This window comes from Salmo trutta, chromosome 7 (genome assembly GCF_901001165.1).
Source record: "Salmo trutta chromosome 7, fSalTru1.1, whole genome shotgun sequence".
Lineage (NCBI taxonomy): Eukaryota > Metazoa > Chordata > Actinopteri > Salmoniformes > Salmonidae > Salmo > Salmo trutta.
In genome coordinates, this window is record NC_042963.1 from 42,398,701 (window position 1) to 42,424,072 (window position 25,372).

The 25,372-nt window shown below is 45.9% G+C and overlaps 1 protein-coding gene across 2 annotated transcripts in view; it reads left to right on the plus strand.

Annotated features, from left to right (window-relative positions):
* Positions 1-24,087, plus strand: part of LOC115197431 (cat eye syndrome critical region protein 2) — a 51,807-nt gene extending 27,720 nt beyond the window's left edge. Inside the window, exons 3-19 of one of the 2 annotated variants that reach the window (XM_029758940.1) lie at positions 3,748-3,931; positions 7,346-7,473; positions 7,885-7,965; positions 8,132-8,190; positions 8,314-8,474; positions 10,325-10,414; positions 10,516-10,672; positions 12,387-12,516; positions 12,613-12,650; positions 12,795-12,886; positions 13,031-13,157; positions 13,660-14,027; positions 14,238-14,393; positions 14,578-15,415; positions 15,890-17,753; positions 17,911-17,978; positions 20,802-24,087. In XM_029758940.1, coding sequence (XP_029614800.1) covers positions 3,748-3,931; positions 7,346-7,473; positions 7,885-7,965; positions 8,132-8,190; positions 8,314-8,474; positions 10,325-10,414; positions 10,516-10,672; positions 12,387-12,516; positions 12,613-12,650; positions 12,795-12,886; positions 13,031-13,157; positions 13,660-14,027; positions 14,238-14,393; positions 14,578-15,415; positions 15,890-17,753; positions 17,911-17,959 — 4,522 coding nt within the window. In that variant the 3' untranslated portion in view covers positions 17,960-17,978; positions 20,802-24,087. The remainder of the gene's footprint in view (positions 1-3,747; positions 3,932-7,345; positions 7,474-7,884; positions 7,966-8,131; positions 8,191-8,313; positions 8,475-10,324; positions 10,415-10,515; positions 10,673-12,386; positions 12,517-12,612; positions 12,651-12,794; positions 12,887-13,030; positions 13,158-13,659; positions 14,028-14,237; positions 14,394-14,577; positions 15,416-15,889; positions 17,754-17,910; positions 17,979-20,801) is intronic. The other variant, XM_029758941.1, reaches the window with a different exon arrangement.
* The last annotated feature ends 1,285 nt before the right edge of the window (positions 24,088-25,372 follow it).

Consider the following 25,372-nt stretch of genomic DNA (forward strand, 5'->3'; position numbering starts at 1 on the left):
AAAAAAATGTAACTAGGCAAGTTAGTTCAGAACAAATTCTTATTTACAATGACGGACAAACCTGGACGATGATGCGCCAATTGTGCACCAACCTATGGGACTCCCAATCACGGCCGGATGTGATACAGCCTGGATTCGAACCAAGGACTGTAGTGAGTCCTCTTGCACTGAGATGCAGTGCCTTAGACCACGGCACCAATCGGGAGCCCAAAGCTTCATGAGGGAGTCACCTGGAATGCATTTCAATTAACAGGTGTGCCTTGTTAAGTTAATTTATGGATTTTTTTTCCTCAATGCGTTTGAGCCAATCAGTTCTGTTGTGACAAGAGGGAGGGAGGTGGTTATGCTCAAAACACTTTTTGGTTACTACATGATTCTATATGTGTTATTTCATAGTTTTGATGTCTTCACTATTATTCTACAAAGAATGCGCGGCCAGTGTCTGCCACTCGCTAGATGGCATGCATTTGGGGGGGGGTTCACTGTGCCAGTCTGCCCACACCTGTACAGATTTTTTTTTGCCATGGCACTGTCTTTTAGGAATTATCATGGCACAGTTCCAACATTTCCAAATTATACAGAAAATGAGGGTGTTTTTGTTACCATAAAAGGTGGAGGGTGTTTTCCAGGTGGGGTTGTAGCTCTTGTTCACTACTGAACAAATATAATATGGCTCTGATTTATCAATGAAAACTTGCTGTGTGTGACAGTTTGATCAATCCCAATCATTTGTGGCGCATGCACATCCTAGAATCTTCACGTACACCAGAATTTAGTAAGACATTTACTCACTGTTGATAAGTGAGCCCCCTGTTCTTGCTCCATCAGCACAACCGGGCCAGGCACCAGTCTGCCTGTGACTGGGGAGAGAGGTTAGGACTGATCCAGTTTCCGCACCCAGGCTGGCCTTATTGGGCTGGACAGCCACTGGCATCTCAGGGGTGGCTGCTTGGCTCTGGCCTTTCACAGAGCTGCCCTTTTCATCCGCACTCGTTAAACGCTCCGGCGGAGCTGGAGAGGGGGGTGGTGGTGTGTTAGCAGAGGATGGGGGGGAGATGGGGGAGGGGGGGCTGCAGCTGTCTGAAAGTGCACACTGCTCTTTCAAGATAAGCTATTTTCTTTCTCATGTTGCGTTGGCACTCACCCCTGTCCTGACTCCTTGTTTCTATGCAACTGAGCGGGATCTGAAGGCTTCCAGATTATTCAGAGATCTGACCCAGAACCAACATTTTATTTACCAGCATCCAACTTAGAACAATGATACAAACTAGGGATCCACCGATATATCGGTGAACATATTGGAATCGGCCGATATTAGCTATAAATGCCAACATCGGTATCGGCCCGATTATCTAATTTAACGGCGATGTGCAAAACCGATGTCAAAACTGACGTTTATACCTATATAACACAGATGAGAACATCTTTGTATATAATGTAGGTACATGACGTAATGACGCTACGTAAAATTTTGCGCAACATGTACAACACAGCATTCCTAACCTAGCCCACAATGTCTGCTGTATGGATCGAGCAGTCAACAAGTTGAGCAGTCATTTGAAAGAGTAAGATCATTTCAGCGGGACAACTCAAAGGCGAAATCCATTAATGGCAAGATAATGGTATTCATAGCCCTTGACAATCAACTGTTCTCTATCATGGGTGATGTTGGCTTTCGCCGACCGGTTGAGCACCGGTACACTTAATTTTTTTTGGGGCACTTTTTTTCAGATGTTGCACCAGTGGAGTTACACAGTAATAGCGTCACTGCTATTAGCTTCACGACTGACATTTGGACCAGCGATATCAGCACCATGAGCATGCTGAGTCTGACAGCACAGTGGGTCGTCGAGGATTTCTAACTGAGGAAAGTCGTATTGCATGCTCATGAATATGCTGGTTGTCATACCGCTGCTGCCATTTAAATGGCTTTTGAGAACATGTTTGAAACTTGGAAACATGAACATGCTAGCTCCATTCAAACAACTGTCTCGATAAATAAGCTCATCAACTGCGCCTGCAGCAGATGTGATACCCTCTGTCATGGCATTGAAACGCCTGCTCAACAAAACTGACAGGGATGTAATCAAATGTGCACAAAATTTGAGAAGCTTTATGTGCGTATGGAACATTTCTGGGATCTTTTTTTCCAGCTCATGAAACATGGGACAAACACTTTACATGTTGCGTTTTTATATTTTTGTTTAGTGTAGTATTCTAATTCCTCATTTTAACGCCACCGATTCTGTCACATAACAGTGGAGTACGCATGCCCATTCTGACTTCATGTGATGTTAGTGCTGACTAGTTTCTATGGAGTAAAGATGGCCACTTTTCCCGACGAGGTGGATGTTTTTACTGGCCCACATTGGTGAATGAAACAGTTGCCCTTGACAGTTTGCCTCGGCAACAAAACTGCCCACACAGGCTGTGAACAAGCGATTCGGTCGCATTCTCTCTTTACTGTGTCGCCACCATGCTCAACGCTATGTACAAGGACCGCTACTTCGATGCAGACAAGAAACAGGGTTTTTGTGAAATGTTACATACACAGCTGGACAAGATGGAAACGGTGACAGACACAGTGACAGTGCGCACCGAGGAAGAGAGGCCACGGACAGAGAGCTGAAACTTCACTGCTTGATATGTATGATGAAATCCTGGTTGAGAATGAAACGACTGAACAAATGAACAACGAAACAGCACAGCAAGTAAGTGATAGAAATAGGTTTTGATTATGTTTTACTGGTAATGGGGACATGCGTAAATGCCAACAAAATAACTTCTTGGTCAGTGTGTGTGTGTGTGTGTGTGTGTAACCTTTTATTTAACTAGGCACGTCAACTAAGAACAAAAATCGTATTTACAATGACGGCCTACCCCAGCCAAACCCGGATGACGCTGGGCCAATTGTGCACCGCCCTATGGAACTCCCAATCACGGCCGGATGTGATACAGCCTGGATTCGAACCAGGGACTGTGGTGATGCCTCTTGCACTGAGATGCAGTGCCTTAGACCGCTGCGCACGCACGTGTGTGTGTGTTAACTATTTAACTGTACCAGAATGCTTAAAAGGCCGCTAAAATGGGGTTGTTTTTGGCAAGGAAAATATAGGATATCGATATCGTTGCATCACTAATACAAACCCACTCAAATGCAAACAAAATGGCTTTCTTTTTGCATTCCTTTTTCCTCGAACTACTACGGTATGGCAGCTTGAATTATTTAATGACTATCACAATGGACAGCCTGCTTTTCTTAACTTTAAGGACAAGGATTTGGAAGTGAGTGAATAATGGTGCTGCTATTGTCAGATCCCAATGGTCTCTTCGAAGGTCTTTATATTAGGGGAATTATTGTGTTGTAATTTCTGTCCAACCATCGCTCAATCAGCATTCATTTTAATTGCCTAGATTGGTATCAATACAAAGCACATGTTCCAAGTTTTGACCTTTTGACACTATAAGAACAGTAGGCGTTTGAGAATGAATGACTTCTAGTTGAAGAGATTGAGTATGTGACATGAATGGGTTAGAAACAACAAAATTATCCAATGTTATAAAGGAACCCTTGACTAGTTTGCTCCAACCATATTCATTGCAGTAGATCTCAATATGGTTTTGTTAATACCCAGCCCTCCTTACTATTGTATTGTCATACTAGCGTGTCATTGTCTCAGAGATTAATGGCGACGCTTTACTAGGTGTGGGAAAACAAATGGGACTAATCACTCCTCTCCCCTTCAGCCCCCAGGCATTCAGCGATTACCTGGACGACATCATCAACTACCGCTGGGAGTTGGAGGAGGGGAAGCCTAACCCCCTGCGCCAGGGGCCCTTTGAGGAGCTGGCCCCACGCACGCAGGTGGAACTGCTGCACAGGCTATGTGACTACCGCCTGGACGCTGCCGATGTCTTCGACCTGCTCAAGGTACTGCATGCGCGCACACAACTCCTTAACTCCTGTTATGACTATTTCAGAGTTAGCATGGGGAAAACAGTTACAAAAAAAACTGGATAAACACATTTTTTGTTTGCTGTAGTGATGGTGAATTATTGTGACATAATTTATGGTGACTGGCTGAAGAAGTGCTATCTAACCTGATGAAGTGAATTAAAATGTAAATATACAGTACCAGTCAAAAGTTTGGACACACCTACTCATTCCAGGGTTTTTCTTTATTTTTACTATTTTCTACATTGTAGAATAATAGTGAAGATATCAAATCTATGAAGTAACACATATGGAATCATGTAGTAACCGAAAGTGTTAAACAAATCAAAATATATTTCAGATTCTTCAAAGTAGCCACCCTTTGCCTTGATGACAGCTTTGCACACTGTTGGCATTCTCTCAACCAACTTCATGAGATAGTCACCTGGAATGCATTTCAATTAACAGGTGTGCCTTGTTAAAAGTTAATTTGTTGAATTTATTTCCCTCTTAACCTCTCTAGGGTCGGCGGGACGAAATCGTCCCACCTACGTAACAGCCAGTGGAATCCTGTGGCGTGTTATTCAAATACCTTAGAAATGCTATTACTTCAATTTCTCAAACATATGACTATTTTACACCATTTTAAAGACAAGACTCGTTAATCTAACCACACTGTCCGATTTCATAAAGGCTTTACAACGAAAGCAAAACATTAGATTATGTCAGCAGAGTACCCAGCCAGAAATAATCAGACACCCATTTTTCAAGCTAGCATATAATGTCACAAAAACCCAAACCACAGCTAAATGCAGCACTAACCTTTGATGATCTTCATCAGATGACACACCTAGGACATTATGTTATACAATGCATGCATGTTTTGTTCAATCAAGTTCATATTTATATCAAAACCAGCTTTTTACATTAGCATGTGACGTTCAGAACTAGTATACCCCCCGCAAACTTCCGGTGAATTTACAAAAAATTTACTAAATTACTCACGATAAACGTTCACAAAAAGCATAACAATTATTTTAAGAATTATAGATACAGAACTCCTCTATGCACTCGATATGTCCGGTGAAAATTTCGGTGAAAGCACATTTTGCAATATTCTGAGTAGATAGCCCGGCATCACAGGGCTAGCTATTTAGACACCCAGCAAGTTTAGCACTCACCAAAGTCAGATTTACTATAAGAAAAATGCTATTACCTTTGGTGTTCTTCGTCAGAATGCACTCCCAGGACTTCTACTTCAATAACAAATGTTGGTTTGGTCCCAAATAATCCACAGTTATATCCAAATATCCTCTGTTTTGTTTGTGCGTTTAAGACACTATCCGAATGGTAAAGGGTGACGAGCACGACGCATTTCGTGACAAAAAAAATCGAAATATTCCATTACCGTACTTCGAAGCATGTCAACCGCTGTTTAAAATCAATTTTTATGCCATTTTTCTCGTAAAAAAGCGATAATATTCCGACCGGGAAATCGTTTTTTAATACAAAGAGAGCGAAAGTAAAAGCATGGGATCCCCTCATGCACGAGCCTCAGTCTGATGGCCCTCTGATAGAGCACTTGCCAAAAGCGCTAATGTGTTTCAGCCTGGGGCTGGAATTACATCATTCAGCTTTTTCCCACCTTCTGAGAGCCTATGGGAGCCGTAGGAAGTGTCACGTAACAGCAGAGATCCCCTGTTTTGGATAGAGATGATCAAGGAGGGCAAGAAATGGTCAGACAGGCCACTTCCTGTAAGGAATCTTCTCAGGTTTTTGCCTGCCATATGAGTTCTGTTATACTCACAGACACCATTCAAACAGTTTTAGAAACATTAGGGTGTTTTCTATCCAAAGCCAATAATTATATGCATATTCTAGTTACTGGGCAGGAGTAGTAACCAGATTAAATCGGGTACGTTTTTTTATCCGGCCGTGCAAATACTGCCCCCTATCCCCAACAGGTTAATGCGTTTGAGCCAATCAGTTGTGTTGTGACAAGGTAGGGGTGGTACACAGAAGACAGCCCTATTTGGTAAAAGACCAAGTCCATATTATGGCAAGATCAGCTCAAGTAAACAAAGAGAAACGACAGTCCATCATTACTTTAAGACATGAATGTCAGTCGATGTGGAAAATTTCAATAGCTTTGAACGTTTTTTTCAAGTGCAGTCGCAAAAACCATCAAGCGCTATGGTGAAACTGGCTCTCATGAGGACCACCACAGGAAAGGAAGACCCAGAGTTACCTCTGGGTCTTAAGTTTGTTAGATACCAGCCTCAGAAATTGCAGCCCAGATAAATGCTTGACAGAGTTCAAATAACAGACACATCTCAACATCACCTGTTTTTTTCCAGTTTTATTTTATTTAACCTTTTTAATTTAACTAGTCAGTCAAGAACAAATACTTATTTACAATGACGGCCTAGGAACAGTGGGTGAACTGCCTTGTTCAGGGGCAGAACGACAAAGTTTTACCTTGTCAGCTCAGTGATTCGATCTAGCAACCTTTTAGTTACTGGACCAATGCTCTAACCACTAGGCTACCTGCCGCCTCCTGTTCAGAGGAGACTGTGTGAATCAGGCCTTCATGGTCGAATTGCTGAAAAGAAACCACTAAAGGACACCAATAAGAAGAAGAGACTTGCTTGTCCTAAGAAACACGAGCAATTAGACCGGTGATGAGTCTAAATTTTAGATTTTTGGTTCCAACCGCCGTGTCTTTGTGAGACGCAGAGTATGTGAATGGATGATCTCCGCATGTGTGGTTCCCACCGTTAAGCATGGAGGTGTAATGGTGTGGGGGTGCTTTGCTGGTGACACTGCCAGTGATTTTATTTAGAATTCAAGGCACGCTTAACCAGCATGACTACCACAGCATTCTGCAGCGATACATCATCCCATCTGGTTTGGGCTTAGTTGGGACTATCATTTGTTTTTAAACAGGACAATGACCCAAAACACACCTCCAGGCTGTGTAAGTGCGATTTGACCAAGAAGGAGAGTGATGGAGTGCTGCATCAGATGACCTGGCCTCCACAATCACCCGACCTCAACTCAGTTGAGATGGTTTGGGAGGATTTGGACTGCAAAGTGAAGGAAAAGCAGCCAACAAGTGCTCAGCATATGTGGAAAGCATTCCTCATGAAGCTGGTTGAGAATGCCAAGAGTGTGCAAAGCTGTCATCAAGGCAAAGGGTGGCTACTTGGAAGAAACTCAAATATAAAATATATTTATATTAGTTTAACTTTTTTGTTGTTGGTTACTACATGATTCCATACGTGTTATTTCGTAGTTTTGATGTCTTCCCTATTAAAAAATAAAAATAAAGAAAAACCCTTGAATGATTTGGTGTGTACAAACTGTTGAATGGTACTGTACATTATTAATCCATGCAATGATTGATCCCAGGGTTTGGATGCGGACAGCCTGCGCGTGGAGCCGTTGGGTCAAGATGGGAACGGTACCCTCTACTGGTACTTCTATGGTACCCGCATGTACAAAGAGGAGCCGGTCAAGCGGAAAGCTGAGCAGCTCCGGTAAGAGGGTTGCGCCATAGGACATCAGTTGTAGACGTTGGATGGTTTTGCTTGCCCATAATTCACCAATAGAGGTTACAGTACGTGAACGCAATGCTAGTGTATATAACCATGTTTATTATTTTTGGGATTCTCTGATACTTTGTGTGTGTGTGCATTTATATATGCACTCTGGTTTTTGTAATGCAATGACCCATGTAAACAGTAGCACTTCGTACTGCAAATTATGTTTTCTAAGGAAGGACAAAGTGGGCACCAACATAGTTAGTTATTCTCCATAACTACATGTACTTGCTAGCCTGTTAGAGGTTAATTACACGTGTCACTCCGGTAACAGCTACCCAGGTGAAAGGCCTGTGTAATTTAAAGTGTGGGCGGATATTTGTTTTTCATGGTGTTGTCCCCCCACAGTGAAGCCCTTGTGATCAAACCAGCAGAGAAGAGGAAAAGAGGAAGACCACCAAAGAAGAAAGTGGAGGAGATCCAGCTAAGGTGGCCAGCAGCAGGGTCTCTCCTTTGTGGTCTCACATTCTCTCCGCTCTCAAACAAAATGTCTCCGGAGAAATAAATATTTTCACCAGCTTTGTTCCCCAGTCCTTGTTCATGCAATGCTTTGGAGTGCATGGTAAATACTGAACGGGCTGTCCTTTTGTTTCAGTGAGGTGGAGAGCGAAGTGAATAAGGAGAATGGACTGGAAGGTCTGCACTCAGGCACAGGTGAGCAAAAAGACAAAGCTATCAAACATAGTCTATTTAGATTGACTTCTACTTCTGACTAGAGATGTATATTGATGCTGACGATTGGGACTCATGTTGACCATGATGTGTCTGTCCGTCCAGACCGTGAGCGTGGCGCCTGGTCCCTGGTGTGTGACACAGAGGAGCAGTGGGCCAGTCTGGCTGAGAGCATCAAGGACAAAACGTCCCCCCAGGACCGCCACCTCTACCGCATCATCAGCCAGAACTTCCTCCCTGAGATCAGCAGCATGATCGAGCTCAAGGTCAGACAGCTCTCTTCTCTCCTCACTCTTCATTCAGACATTGACTCCAGGAGGCGTTGGGAAGTGGAGGCTGGGAGGGAGGCTGTGTGATGTACCTACAGGTGTGGAGGCGGACTGGTCTCTGCTTGCCCAGAACACCAGCTTCTAAACCCTACAGAGCCTTGGGCCCAAAGCATGTCTGTCTCTCTCTGTCTCTCACTGTGGACCAGTTGCCCTGTGTGCAGCTGCTGCTGGCGTGACAGTCAGGGCTGGGGACGCTCATTTATCACTAGTTTTTCTTCTGTGGAATGAGACTCGCCTTGGAAGATTGACGCCATGTTTTAACTGTTGAAACGCTGCCCTTTTAAGACATTGCATACTCATTTATCTTTGAGTATACGTAGTTAGACAGTATATCTGTTGCGAGACGAGCACGTTCTGGTTGGTGGTGGCTGCTATCCCTAGCCCACCATTTCCTAGTGTTCTCTTGTCTGATAACACATACTGGCCCTGTTGCTATAGAAACCCAACACAGCCTGCCCGTCTGTGACGGTCTAAAGCCCTTTGACCATTCTGTCGGCATGGGGTCATTTTCTAATAATCACCGATGGTGACCTGTCCTTCACGGCCAGCATGCCTGGCTGGTATCTTTCTGGACATATTCACAGTTCTCAAGCTGCTGAACATTCCCTTCCCACCGGGTGCAGGCTCTGGTGGTACAGAGCAGGCGTCTGGGTTGTATATGTGTAGCGTGTGTGAGTGCACACAGGCGTGGATTCTTCCAGTTCCCGTCCACAGCCCTGGCCGTCACAGCCATTTGGTGGGGGCGCTGATGGGAGGCAGGCGCTCACCTTGAGGTGGGATGGAGCCTCTTGATTGACGGCCCTATGCGCTGCAGGATTGTCGACCACTTAAGTGGCGACACCAAAGGCAGTCCATCTCCTGTGTGGGATTAAGTGCTGTGGGTAATGCAGAGGAGCCCCAGGACATGCTGGTGCTGCGGTGCAGAGAGGGAAGACTGGGGGATGGGAGCTGTAGCTCATTCAGCACTTTTACACCCCCTCTAGTTGTGGTGGCGGCGGCCATAAGCACCAGTGGAGCTACCTGCCTTGCTCGAACATGTCCACATGCTGCTGGCAGGCAGAACTCTAAAAGGGGGAAGGGGCTAGCCCTGGTGGTGTTCACAGTCCTGGTCATCTGATGGGTTCTGACAGGAAGCACCAAGCCAATTGCCTGACATGGATATAGATACTCCCTGGCCAGGAGGGCTCCGCTCTGACTGCAGCTTCCTTCTGTAGTTCTTTTTCCCATGTTGTAGTCTGTGTATAAATGTTAACGGGTTGTATTCTGCGACCAATTTTGATACTCATGGACACATTTTGTGAAACAGTATATCATGTAACTTACTAATTGCTGCAATATAGGCTTTTTCATGAAGTGGCAATGCTACGATCTGTTTGCAAATGAACACACACACACATGAGAAACAGCCCACCCCCGCTCCCCCGGCTTTTAGTGGTAATTGTTACGTTTGATTGTTAATGTCACAGGGAGCATGGAGGAGTTTGATTTGTTTGGTTAGTCAGAGACCCCCTGTGTGATGGGTAGCGCAGTGGGTGGGGTTTAAAGTGGGGTAGTCAGGGGGTGGGGAGGAACAGAGACTGAATCGCCCAAGGGCATGTGACCCCTCCCCCTCTCCTCACAGCTCTGCTGGAAGAGCACAGAGGATTCCCCAGGGTCTGCTTGGCTCCCGTGGCAGCGTTATGTGATCAGTGCGACTGCGTGTGATTTAAAAAAAATAATAATAATTTCAAGTGTGAATAACGAAGCCACTTATTTGTGTTTTAATCTTGATTATTTTGCCTCTCCAGGAGAATGAGCAGAAGCAGAGGCTGCTGGACCCCACCCCAGTACGCAGCTCTTACCGGCTCTCTGAGAAACGCATGAGCCAAGAGGAGGAGGTGAGACCAGCTGTGTGTTTGTGTATAGATGGTTCTTGGTGTTCTTAGTGTGTCCTGTCTCCTGTGAGGCCCAGTAGACTGATAGTTTCCTGTGTGTCCAGGACACGCTGCAGGCCATAGCCGACGTGGAGCAGCAGAAACAGAGGGATGTGGACATGGACAGGCAGGCCCTGCTGGCCGAGCAGAAACGAGAGGAGGAGATGCTGCTTCAGGAGGAGCGTCAGAGAGAGGAGCAGGAGAGAGTCAAAGCTGTGGAGGGTGAGTAGTGGAGCTGGGAGTGGTAGACAGGGTGAGGCTCAGAGTGTTACACTAATAGACTCTGGGATCAAAGACGACATGATGGATTCTAAAGGACAGCCAAACTCGTGCACACCTCTGCATTTTTATTGCCGGTACCGTTGCCTGATCCACTGCCCCTGGTTGTGAATTATACCGGGGTAGGATCTTAATTTGACCTATATTGTCACAGCAAAATATTCCTGCAGCAACAGGATTTTAACATTTTGTCCATAATGTTGCTTGGTCAGTAGTTAGGTTATTAGCTATTAGAAAAGTGTACTACTGTTAATTAATATAACATGCTGACCACCACGCTTGCGTTCGCGGGTGTTGCAAAATAAATGTACACGCACGTTATTCAATCATTGCACCCGCGTCAACGAGCATCTGTGTACATTTTACATTACATTTTAGTCATTTAGCAGACGCTCTTATCCAGAGCGACTTACAGTAGTGAATGCATACATTTCATTTCATGCATTTTTTTTTTGGTACTGGCCCCCCGTGGGAATCGAACCCACAACCCTGGCGTTACACACACCATGCTGGCGTTGCAAACACCATGCTCTACCAACTGAGCATGGTAGAGCCTGTGGTAAAATAGAACTTAGTTCTATTTGTGACACTTGATGCGCTTTTTGTCCTGCCTCTCATCTCATTGGTTTTTAGGAGCATATACCCACGTGGGTGATTGAAAGGTCCACACTCCAGTCCAGTTGATGGTGATAATGCACCTTAAAGTTGGTTGCCAACCACCATATAAAGTCAGAAGAAGCCTGCAGGAGGAGCGATTACTAGATACGTACTTGTTGTACCCTTTTATCTGTGGATTACTTGTCAGGGTAGAGGACCTTGTGCATTTCCGGTAAAATAACAACCCAATGTTTATATCCCAAGACAAATTAGCTAGCAACACAAGCTAGCTAGCTAAATTGCCATAAATGTTTAATTCTTTTCGACCTGTCCCCAAACTAATATAGTTGGTTCTCATTTTGATATTTCTACCTGCATGTCCTGATCGCATCCGGTGTGAGTGGACAAAATCAACATGCACGCACGAGTGGTGTGGTCCGCATGTAACAGTGTGTTACTGTGGCTTTTCAGTCAATGTATGTACATCAAGAAGCTCATCTGCGTTTCTTGCGGTGCAGGAAAATTCTGAGTAGCAAAAGTCATCAAATTTAAGATCCTACATCTGTGCCGCATTGGGCTAAGAGTGGGAATGTTGAGCCCTTTGAATCACAGGAGTCTCTTCCTCCGTCTGATGTCATCTGTCAACGGTTAATTAACTGCTGAACGACCCTCATGAATGTATTATAGATGAACAGCAGGACCGGCTGGGCTGCCTGGTCTCGGGTGGATCGGAGCCTCAACCCTCCATCTTTTAATCCGCACAGCAGGGGGCGGCCTTTCATGTTGAAAGATAGAGGAGCACATATCGCTTTGTCTCATCTTTTGATCAGCTATGCCTGCAAAAAGATGGTTGATGAATCACTCTTCTCTGAACTCCTTCAGTCTCTCGTGATGTTATGCCTGGTTTTTATGGACTCTGCGAACCAGCAGATGGCCGGATGGGCAACAAGTGCCCTTGAAACTGTAAGGAGGCTAGGAAGTACCACTAGCGTTGGCGCACTATTCTTCATGCTGTTGTGTGTAATTCATTGTGATTCCCGTGTTCTGCTGTGTCCCCCAGAGCGAGCGCGGCGGCGGAAGCTGCGTGAGGAGAAGGCCTGGTTGATATCCCAGGGGAAGGATCTGCCCCCCGAACTGCTGCACCTGGAGCCCCACTCACCCATCCAACGCGCCCGCAGGACGAAAGCGTTGTAAGAGCACACTACTACTCAACACTAGAGTACTGGTCATTTATGGAGAGTAACCTGTGTGGATTTGTTTTGAAAATGTTCAATCTTTTATTGCAGCTATGAAATTGATGATGATTATACGGCGTTGTACAAAGGTAAAGTAAAAGAATATGCCCTGTCATCTATGCAATCATCATTGTATCATATCTGTATGTATAAAGCATATTGACCTACTGCAGATTCTTCTGGTTAGTTAGCCAGGATGGTGCCTCTGTTCTGACTACAACTGTTCTCCACAGTGTTGGAGGCCCTGAAAGCCCACAAAGACTCCTGGCCCTTCTTGGAGCCTGTGGATGAATCTTATGCCCCCAACTATAATGAGATCATTCAGGTGAGCGAACTCACAGTGAGAAAGACGGGTCCAAACTTTGTCAAATGAAGGTTAGATGCCTCGGTTATGAGGTTTTTTCACATTTTAATTTGATGTCATCCATTCCACAAGTAGCAATTTATGTTAGCCCTGATTTCTCCTCAGACTCCGATGGACCTGTCCACCATCGAGAGGAAGCTGAATGAAGGAGAGTACATCGCCAAGGAGGAGTTTGTGTCCGACGTGAAGCTCATGTTTGAGAATTGCATTGAGTACAATGGGGAAGACAGTGGTAAATACACACACTTCATTTTGAGCTTAACCTCATGCATGATGTCCCTCAAATGCCTCTAGTACGTGAAAAATGTTTTTGGGGATTGACTTTGGACTTGAATTATGAATGTGAAATGGATAAATTTGATTAAGTGGAGGAGGAGAGAATTTTGGGGGAGAGCTAGGCTGTAATGTGGCTTTGGCCCTGACAGATTTGACAGTGATGAATGGGGAGTGATTGAGCTGTGCTCCAGTGCACCAGGCCCTGCCTGCCAGAGAGACATTCCAGCCCCTAGCTAAGCCCCCTGTCTGGAATCATCCATCTGTCTGAATGCTCTCCCCAGGGAGAGGCACTGGGGCCAGGGGTTAACCACACTACGGCCCTCTGGGCTGGTCAGCCTGCCGGCCAACGCTGGGGTGTGTCTATGCGATGGCATTCAGATGATACTCTGATATTTGTCTGTCTGTGTTTAACTGGTCAGATGAATGAGCCCTGTGTGCCTGTCTGTGTTTTTCGGCAGAGTACAGCATCATGGCGGAGTCCCTGGAGCGCTGTTTCAGCCGAGCCCTGCTCAAGCATTTGCCGTCGGAGGACGGTGACACGGACGAAGAGTTCCACGTGTATGGTGAGGACCGTGAGAGAGACCGCAAGGAGAAGAGGCGGAGCAAAGGCCCCAAACAAGCGGGGCCAGAGCGCTTGGGCCGAGCCACTGAGCATGCCTCGCGCAAACGGACACATCCAGGGGGCAAGGGCAGCACCGCCATGGAGGAGGGGAACAAGGTGGCCCAGCCTCCCCCTCCCACCCACTGGGCCAACAGACACCCATACCCTCACAGCATGCCCCATGGACAACCCCACCCTGGGAATCTATACCACCCAGCACAGCAGGTAACTAGGAATGCTTATTTGATATGTAGTTCTTGTTTAGGCTTAAAGGGAGGCCATGCATGTCAAAACAATATTTCACATAGGAGATAGTGCTTTAGTACTTCAGTAGGAGTTAATAAAGAGAAAAACAGTTAAGAGTAGTTTTAGATGAGGAAAGATGAATGCATGACATTTTAGACATGAGATATTGAACTGTCATCCATTCTGCAGCAGCTCCAGCACCCCCCTGGTCCCCACGGTCCACACATGTATGGTCAGAGGATGGCCATGGACCCCCGCTACGCCTACCCTCACCCTGGACAGGGACACATGCCCCGGCCTGGAGACCCCAATGCTCACCACATGCCTCAACATTACAACATGCAGGTGAGATCAGCTAAGAAAATGATCCCATGGAGTTTTCACATATCTGATGAGGAACTATCTTGTTATCTGCTCTGCTCACACAGTGTGCTCAAACTGAACAATGTTTTGTGTGTTCCTGCTGTCACCGTTGGTTGGTTATATTTGCTGCTATGCAGACATACTGATAGATGTCCTTGTATTCCAGTCACACCTGGGGGATGGTCACCACATTGGCCCTAGATACCAGGTGGGGCCTGATGGCCGGCCTCTCCATTCCCAGCACCACCAGCAGCAGCACCCCTACATGGGTCCCACCCACGGCCCCTCACTGGGTCCCCGCCCTGTGGCCCTCCAGTCTGGGGGCCTCTGCACCCCCACGCCCGAAGGGAACATGTACCCGTCCCGCCAGCGCACCGACGGCCACCCCATGCACCCCGGCGGGAACCGTTACCCCGGGCCTGACGTCCCACCACAACACAACTACCCTGCCTTCCGTCCAGGCATGGGCGTGCCTCCTAGCATGTGGTCAGGAATGAACCACCAAGGCCAGCAGAGGCCCAGTGGACCTGGGATGCAGGAGCAGAATATGGCTAACCACCAGCAGCACCCCTATTTCCATGGGGGTCCACGTCCCATGGGCCCAAAACCCTGGCCAGAGCAGTCTGGTGGCCCTGGAGGGTACCCCCCACCCCCGAATAGCCAGTACAGGATGCCCTGTGGCATCAGCACCTCCCCGGGGCCCATGGCCCTGCGGCCTCCCATGCCTCATCAGGACTCACGGCAGCGTCTGGCCTCCATGCTGGAGAGCCCAGAGATGATTGCCCTGCAGCAGCTGTCTGCCTCCTCCACCAGACTCCCTGCTGGCTCCTCTCGCCAGCTCATGGGCAACCTTCAGCAGCAGCCCCCACAGGGAGTTGGCAGCACACCAACTCAAGCTCAGCCCTCACAGCACCCACCTCCCCCTGAAATTCAGCTGCTGCGTCCTGCCAGAGACGATGGCCCAGATAGCCAGCCTGCCCATCACACAGACATGCAGCCCAAAGGTAGGAATGATCTTCTTTGCTTTACAACTCTCCCTCTAAGCTTTATGAAAATCAACTTGGATCCTCGTCTACCTCCAAAAAAAATAATATTCATACTTGTCTGAAGTTCTGACTATTTCATAAGCAAACCCTCTCCCCTCATCTCGTTGCAATGTGATAGTAATCGTTTTTCACGTAAGTGACTAATTAAATATTCATCACTTCAATGAAGTCTCGCGGCTTGCTTTGAGGGTGGAACTGAGATGACATGTCATCACACTGCAGCTACACTAGCAAGAATATGTTTTATATAAAAGGACAAACCCTAAACATTTATCAAACCAATATAATCAAAGATGGTGTTAATTTTGAGTCTGTGCCTTGAAAAGTAATATGATATGTTCTCCGTCTGTAGAGGCTTAAACTCAGATGTTCTACAAATGGATCTTTTGTGTTCACTGTAACATCCTTCATCTATATTCTCTGTCCTAACAGAGTCCACATCAGATCACAAAACAACCAACAACAACCATACAGGAACGCGGATAACCCCCGTCCAGTCTGAACAGGCTCGTCCCACAGAGCCTCCCAGTCGCCCCACTGGGGGCATGCAGAGCCCCTCGGCTCCAAACTTGGGCAGATCACAGGAGAGGGGTAGCGGGACCGGGGAGCAGGCTGCGTCTGGGCCGGGACACCCACAGAGCTCAGAGACAACCGGCAACCAGGAGGGGGAGAGAAGAGGACAGTCTGTCTGCCAGACTCCCACTCAACAGAACAACCCTTCCATTGTTCCTCCTCCACACCCCCACAATTCACCTCACTCCCAGAACTCTCCGCACTCCCAGAATGCTCCACAGCATATAACCCAGATCCCCACTCAGCAAATCCCAGAGAATGCCCCTCACCCTAAGAACGCCCATCAACACATGATCCAGAATACACAGCAACAAAACATCCTTCAACATATCAGTCAGAAAGCCCCACAGCAAGGATCCCAAAACCCTCAGAACACACCTCCACATGTGGCTCAGAATCCCCTTCAACGTGGTCCACAGCCAAGCCCCATGCATGGAATGCCAAAATGCGCCCCCCAGGGGGCCCAGCCCGGCCCTGGTCCACCACAGCCAGCCCCTTTCACCTCCCTGCCCCCCAGCCACCCTGTGTCCCAGCTGCCTCCCCAGCCCAGCCCAGCCGATCATGGAGACCAGAGGCCCAGCGAGCCCACTAGCAGAAGGGATTCTGGAGGCAGCTCTGGTAACCCCAGCATGATGAAGTCTGGACCTCCCAACAGCATCTATAAACAACAGTCGTTCAGTCCCAAGGTGCAACAGACACAGTTGGGTAACCAGGGCAGTCTGGGGCCAAGGGGACCAGCACCTGGTCACATCCCAGCCATGCCTCCCCACTCTCCGGGCCAGGTTGCTGGGGCCATGGGCAGCCCAACACATCCACACTATGGTCAACCTATGGGCAGGCCCATGCCCCCTTCAAATCGGCAGCCTTACCCAAACCAAGCTATGCCCCAGACCATGAACCCCCACCATAACCCTGCCGGCTACCCCACCTACCACCAGCAAGGAGCTGCCTATCCATACCACATGGCCCAGCAGCAGCATCTCCAGGGCCACACCAACATGTACCCCCAGTACCAGCAGCAACACCTATACCCCCAGCCCCAGGCCAACAGCCTGGGGGGCTACCCACCTGAGGAGTGGCATAGGCAGCAGCAATACCAGCCTCGCCACCCCATGCCCTCCAACACCTACCTGCCTGCAGCCAGTGCCAAGGTCAATGGGTGCCTGAAGGAGGGCAGCAGCATGGGCTCCCCCCTGGGCTCTGAGGGCTCCGGGGTCAGCCTGATGTCCCCAAGTCTCATGCCTGAGGGCCTCCATGGAGGCTCTGCAGGGAAGGAGAGCAGGGAGGCTGGCAGCCCAATGAAGCCTCAGCATGCTCGGGTGGAGGAGAGCTCAGAGCGGCCAGAGAGCCCTAAAGAGATCCTGGACCTGGACAGCCACAACGCTGCCGCACGCCGCTGGAGTTCCCAGCCCCTGCCTCAAGTGGCCAACTTTCTGTACGACCCCCGAGCAGTGCATCCTGGGATGCAGCAGGGCGGGGCCCCACCCCCCCACATAATGTCTCGGCCTCCATACCCTAGCCAGCCTGGCTATTCTAGTGGACACTACACTCCCCAGAGACCCCACCCCCACCTCATGGAGGCACTGCAGCGGCCCCAGCACCTGCCCTTTCACCCGGGACAGACCCGCATGGCCATTTACAGACACCCCCAGACTGAAGGCCACTTCCAAGGCATGACGGTCCAGCAGAGAGGCCTGGGTCCTGAACACTTCCTTCACCCAGGGTAAGAAAGAGCTACGCTGAAGATTCTAACTGTTCATTCCTTTGCAGGGCTCCCTTGCATGGCTTCTTTGCATAAGAGACCTTGATCTTAATTGGACTCCTGCTAAAAATATGGTTGAAAATAGGTTATTGATATTTTATCTTATGGCATCTTGTAGGCAGCAGATGATGTCTCCCAGTGGTCCCAGCAGTAAACAGGGAGTTTGAGCAACTCTGTGGAAGCAGGGTAAGTGACTATTCAAGGGTGTATTTTGTATTTATTATGGATCTCCATTAGCTACTGACAAGACAATACATTCATAACAGATTTCACCAATCAATATTTAAATAAATCACGTCATGTTTCAGTTAGGGCTGTTACGGTGACCATATTACTGATAAACCGGCTGTCACGAGTCATGACCGCAGTTAAATTCCACGTAACTGTTTAGTCATGGTAATTAGACTTCTCCAAGCTCTGATGCTGCTGATGGTCATTTGCTAACTGCCTTGTACTCAGCACTCTGTTGTCCCTCTAATCACTCTGACGTCAATGTAAATGTAATTGAAAATCAAACAATTCATGAGCCCATGAGCTCATGCTGTGCAACATTTCTATAGGCTATGCAATTGTGTGAGAAAATAGTTTTGGTGGCCTCTATTAAGAAGAGGAGGATCCCATCAGCTTTTTATAGGCTAGGCCTACTATATTTTCTCAACTTTCCTAATATTAAGCACATTGCTTCGCTTTACAACAAGAGTATAGCCTACCTAGCATGAAAATGAACCCCTGCCCCTGTATTGAAACAGGTGCATGATAATGGTAAATTTTAAATCAAAACAAATGTCACACACATTATTTAGTATATGTAAAGACAAGATTAATTCAAGAACAATCTGATGGGTGACAATATTAGCCTATCGCTTGTGAATTATATATTATCACTTGTGAATCGATATCAAAATCAAATCATTTACATTTACAAACTTTATTTGCCACATGCGCCGAATACAACAAGTGTAGACTTTACCGTGAAATGCTTACTTACAAGCCCTTAACCAACAGTGCAGTTCAAGAAGAGTTAAGAAAATATTTACCAAGTAGACTAAAATAAAAAGTAAACACAATAAGAATAACAATAACGAGGCCATATACAGGGGGCACCGGTACCAAGTCCGTGTGCGGAGGTACAGGTTAGTTGAGGTAATTTGTACATGTAGATAGGGGTGAAGTGACTATGCATAGATAATTAACAGCGAGTAGCAGCAGTGTACAAAATGGGGGGGTCCATCAATGTAAATTGTCCAGTGGCGATTTTATTAATTATTCAGCAGTCTTATGGCTTGGCAGTAGAAGCTGTTGAGGAGCCTTTTGGTCCTAGACTTGGCACTCTGGTACCGCATGCTGTGCGGTAGCCTACCTGAATGATGCCCAGCTTGTGTGCAGTAACGCAAGACGCAGCTTCTGCCTTTTTTTTCTCAGACTTTTTCAAATCATAGTCACACACCTCATGTAGCCTAGCCCATAGGCCTATATGTTTTGATACGGTTTGTATCACAACTTAATTTTAAAGATCTTATTTGGCCACTTAAGCACATTAATCCTATTTACAACGAGTGTAAACCCTACCTGGCATACATATGCAGCACATGAGTTTCAAGTTGGGGGAAAATAAAACTAAAAGCATTACATGCATAATCGCATTTGTGGTCACCTTTGAGAATGGTATTTTCCTGCTGATTGATTGGATTTTGGAACATTCGCTCTTGTAGCCTACTGCCATGTGGGCATTGCTGCACTTATAATGTGAAGAAATAGCCTAATAGTTTATCAACATTTTAAGCTAAATGTTCTGATCTGTTGCATCAGCCTCATTGCTTTTGAGAGGTTTTTTGATGCTAGTGGTTGTATTAATTTAGGATCTATCGCAGCCTGGGACAGTCGAGGGATATGTTTGGAATATTTATTTCTCGCACAGAAGGACAAATTGACCAATAGGTCAACTTTTGTATTATGGGGGATAATAGATTGACATAGGCTGGTGCATTTGCTATTCGTTAGGCCTACTCATCTTGTTTGCTGACAAAAAGTAAATATGGACATTTCTTTCAACGTCTTCAATATGCGCCTCGGCATTTGATAAGAACACGTGCAGTTGCGTCCCCAATGTGTGTCTTCACTTGTAGACTGTGAGAAGGACCTGGGATGCTGTGAGAAAGACCCGATCACGTGACGGGCATTGGCTAATAAGATTTGAGGTGAGTGAGAGGTGCTTCGGAGCACGCAGCCTGGAGAAGGGAATTATAATTATTATATTCCACCCAAGGACACAACGACCACTGGCCATAAAAGGCATGGATTTTTTTAGAGGGCATTACGGTCACACAAAGGGGATGCAGCCAGGAAATTCGAGGCATTATCAAGTGCTTGTCAAATTGTGAATGAGAGACTGATGAAATGTGTACAGCCTGTGCAAAAAAACTAAGCAGAGCTCATGCCTTTTCAAGCAACTTTTTTCAGATCATCATTAGTCGCGTCATGCAGCCTTAGAATGTATTAAAAATCAAAACATATAGCCCAATGTTCGTATCACAACTAAAGTTGTGTGCGCACTCCCTCAAATCGTTTAGAGAAAATATCCTTTCTATTGTATTCTTCATACTATAAAATAATGCCACGGAATTCTAAGAAAATATTCTCTGCTAAATGAACTAGTGTACTCCACAGCCGTATCAGGGCCTAACATAAGGACAACTCAGTATGCTATTCTGTTCTTTTGAAATAGACTACATTTTCTTCATATCATGTTTCTTTAGACCTGTCTAAAATAATGGATTTATTGTGATGGTGTAGGCTATATTATTAAATAGATTTGTTAGACTTTTTAAAATGTAGATGTTCGAAAGGTCCACATCAGACTGTATGGAAGCCAGGAGATACTAAATGTGTTTGTTAATTAACGGTCAATTACTATGAGACCGGCAGGTATTTGCTTGAAATTCACTGGCGCCACAGTCCTAGTTTCAATGATTTGATATTCTTGTTTCATTCCTTTTCTCCACAATTCAGGTAAAGGACAAATGCAACAAAAACCTTTACACAAATTGGTGCCTGCATATCATCCATGACGACAACCTGTGTGCTTGTCTGTGTCTCTCCTGTCTTAAGACTTTAAATGTGACTGCTGTCGGAACCATGATGTTATCTGCTGCGGAGCGGTTCAAAATGGATTCTGTCCTCTGTCTGTGTTCGAGGGCACCAGTAAGTAGGGCTCCCACTGCATCGGACAAGAGATGTGCAGAGTGATGCAGGCAATGGAGACATATTTATTTGAGAATCTCTTTAGGGAATGAGTTCTTTGCCCCTGGGGATGTCTGTCTGCTTTGTGTGGAACCCTCACTGAGACTGCCTCTGCAGAGACATGGCCCTGTCTGTCTTCATGCCTGTGGACTCCCAGTCAAGTTCAGACTGTACAGCTGGACCCTCCCTCTAGGCCTGGCCAGCAAGAACATCTGGAGACCCTGCTTCTCTGTCTGCAGGCTGGTTGGACTCAGAATTTGGCTGCCTGTGTAAACGCAGGCTTTAAGTGGTCTATTGACATGGTCTGATTGTGGTGCTCTGTTTGACCTTTTCTAAATTATTTTCTCTCACACTGGATTTGTCGGGGAAAGGCTCTCCCCCTTGTCTATAGCTCTCTATGGACCTCCAGCCTGGTCTTCTCAGAGCCTCTCTATGGACAAAAGGAGCTGGTGTGGTAAGAGGAGAGCACTGGTGTTACTTTGTGTTTTTTCGTTTTCTTCTCCAAATGTTTTTAGACTCAGGTGTAGAAAAGGAGGTACTTTGAACCTGTAGAGAACCCGTCATCAGAACCCTGTCGACAGACACACACGCACACACACACACACACACGCCTTGCAGTTGCCTTTGTTTCCTTCATGTTGAATGTATGTGTGAATGAGTTCGATATATGTAGATAGATGAACAGCACAGGAGCCCCGCCATGTGAAGGGACAGAAGATGATGGAGGATAGCCTGTCGGGAAAAAGGAAACCGTTCTGAAAAGGGGAGATTTCTGTCCATTTCCACCTTGACTAAAACACAGCTTTTTTTGTTGCTGTTCCGGTGTAATTTTATGCATCCTTCAAAACTGCCTTCACTATGAGAATGTATTTTATTTCAGACCTGCAGAGAGCCTTCTCTGCTATGCACTAGGGATAGTCTACAACTACTGGAATTTAGTGGCCTTGGATTCTTTGTTGGTGCTGTTACTGTGTTTGTATATATGAATATATATTAAGTATAACTCTTCACTGTAGGTGTCCTCTGTCACAAAAACTGGGGTCTTTTGTGGGTCGGTTCACCACACTTCCATGTGCCCAGCTGGTTGGCATATGCACATACACACAAAGTGAACAAGAGTTAGAATCAACAATTGATGTATTTGTTTTTCTATATTCATGTCACTCTTCCAGCCCAATTATTTTTATTTGTTTCAATGTCATGTATTGCATTCCATTGTTGAAAAATGTCACCTAAAATGGTAATCCTATTGTAGCTCATTTATTTGTGGTGTTTATTTTATTTGGAAGGGTAAAGATTGTCCACAATCACACCCATGTGTGATTATTTCTTTACGTCAGTGCTTCCTCCTCCCCAATTCAATGAACTTAATATGTCCTCAGGGTGTACAGTTCTATACGGGTATTTTAATGAATTATTTGAAGGAGAAGCACCACAAGAAAACATGACTGGAATAGTGACAAATTAATTAGCCTAATTTTGTGACAACTGATAAACCAATATTGTTTTTGCAAGATTCTGTGTTATTTTTGGTCCTCTTTGTGACAATGGCGGTCTTGCTTACTGTCAACCCATTTGATTTCTGTTTGGGTTTTGTTTTTCATTTTAATATTGTAGCTTTTGTCATTGCCACCATGCATCGGCGAGTGATGCGTCTATAAACAATTTATCTGTGTGAATTGAAGTCTTCCCCATCTTATTAAATCCATGTTGCACCTGTGAACCCCACAGGTATAGCGATGACAACAAATGAATCTACCTCATAGCCAGTCATCTGGCATCCACTATGTCCCTCTACTCAGTCATTCACTCACTCAGACCCCAGCACACACATGGCCTTATACTACTTTGCTACAAAAGCTCATGACTATGTATACTTTTCCCTTCCATAAGACCTTTGATTGTAAGGCTACTTGTGTCACTTGGGGGTGTGGTGAATGATTGGGCATATGTCTGAGGTCGACAGAATAGGGCTCTTTTTATATATGATCTCGTCTTACCAGCTGTATAGATTGCATGCCTTCCTGCCACAGGTGACTCTAGACAACCTGAGCCCTGTGCTTCTATTGGATACGTGTTAGACAGCATAGAGCTGGCAGCGTAGTGCCCTCATTGATAGACATCTATGGCATTAAAAGGAAATGTGCTCAAGGAGGGATGAATATCGGAAAATACTAGCTGTGAGGCAAAATTTGTCCCACGATTCTGTACAAGGATGTATTGCTGTTTTACCTACTAGGAAATTTTCATTTTTAGTATTAGCTAGATGAGGTCTTCTCGGAGGTAGTGTGTTCACTTGCGCTGTCCATGTATGAAGGACAGCGTAGTTGTAAATGGTCTGTGAGGTTGTGATACTGTTATGCAGCTTTGTTGTTTCTGATTGTGTTGACTGCACAAGACATGGAAGTATGTATACCTCTACTCTGCTGTCATCCAGTTTGTCTGCACTAGTAAAAATGTCTAGATTGGATTAAATGTGAATCATATTTATTTGCTCTTTTACATTTTGTACATTTTTTTTAAACTTGTTTTTAATATACATGTGATGTCTGGTTGTTTTAAGCAGTAGACATTTACCTCCGTAGCATGGCGGCATCAAAAAGGCCCCGTATGTTCCAGTTTTATGTTCACAAGTTCTTATGACATAGATTATTTTGGAAATAGACAACGTATTTTCTATACTGTACATTTCTTAGAATAAATAACTTTTCCTGATTTTAAGAATGTTGCTTGTTCTCTCTTTTCTTTGGTATGGATGGTAGAGCTCGGGGTTAGGTGATGTCACTGATAGATGCTTAGGCCTTTCAAAGTAAGTTTCTTGTCAAGGAGCAGCCGAACTGTCTGCCTGATGGAGCTATTATTCCTGATGTCGTTTGTCATCTGACGTCCAACTGTAATCTGCCCAGCCGGTAATACGCTTGTGTTCTCCGGCGTCCGGCTCGTACATAGAACATCCTTCATTCAGGCTGCAAAGGTGTCCGTTTTCCTCAACTACATTTTTGTGAAAATTTGGAAAATGATGCATACTGTCTTAATAAAACACAATTTTCCACCACCTTGCTAGTGGCTAATGCTTCTTCCAGATGTTGGGCATCGTGTTTAGCCAATCAGGTTGCAGTCTGTTTACCCATGGTCTGAACCAATGATTTTATGTATACACTAGATGACTGAAGGGTTGCTGTTTTGAAGCCACCGCACCTCCATCTTGGCATTCCCCCACTATTGTAATTTTCTTTATTTTGGACGCTATAAAAATGTATATTTAGTTTTTGCCATGTTTATTCTATTACAAACACCTTAATGCATACTTTTAAATTATGTGAGCTAAACTGGGGTTTCCCAAACTGTCCTGCTCCCCCCCATTTTGTTTTTTTTCCCAAGCTAGCACTACACAGCTGATTTCAAATAATCAAAGCTTGAGTTGGTTATTTCAATCTGCTGTGTAGCGCTAGGGCAAACACCGAAATGTGCTCCCAGGGGGGGCCCCAGGACCAAGTATGGGAAACCCTGCTTTGGAGGACTGCTTCTTCTGGGGAGTGCCAATATGGCCAACCGGTGCCTTCAAAGCCTCTCATTGGCCAATGCATAGTAGCATCAGCATAATTGGTCTGAATGCTGTGCACAATGTCCAGAAGTAGCATTAGCCACTAGCATGGAACCTGTATGTAGGCCTACACTGGACATCGCTGAAGAAATGGCCTTTCCACCTGTCACCATACCTGCTTGTCACATCACATAAAGTATAAATTCAGCAAAAAAAGAAACGTCCTCTCACTGTCAACTGCGTTTATTTTCAGCAAACTTAACGTGTAAATATTTGTATGAACATAAGATTCAACAACTGAGACATAAACTGAACAACTTCCACAGACATGTGACTAACAGAAATGGAATAATGTGTCCCTGAACAAAGGGGGGCTCAAAATCAAAAGTGACAGTCAGTATCTGGTGTGGCCACCAGCTGCATTAAGTACTGCAGTGCATCTCCTCCTCATGGACTGCACCAGATTAGCCAGTTCTTGCTGTGAGATGTTACCCCACACTTCCACCAAGGCACCTGCAAGTTCCCGGACATTTCTGGGGGGAATGGCCCTAGCTCTAACCCTCTGATCCAACAGGTCCCAGACGTGCTCAATGGGATTGAGATCCGGGCTCTTCGCTGGCCATGGCAGAACACTGACATTCCTGTCTTACAGGAAATCACGCACAGAACGAGCAGTATCGCTGGTGGCATTGTCATGCTGGAGGGTCATGTCAGGATGAGCCTGCAGGAAGGGTACCACATGAGGGAGGAGGATGTCTTCCCTGTAATGCACAACGTTGAGATTGCCTGCAATGAC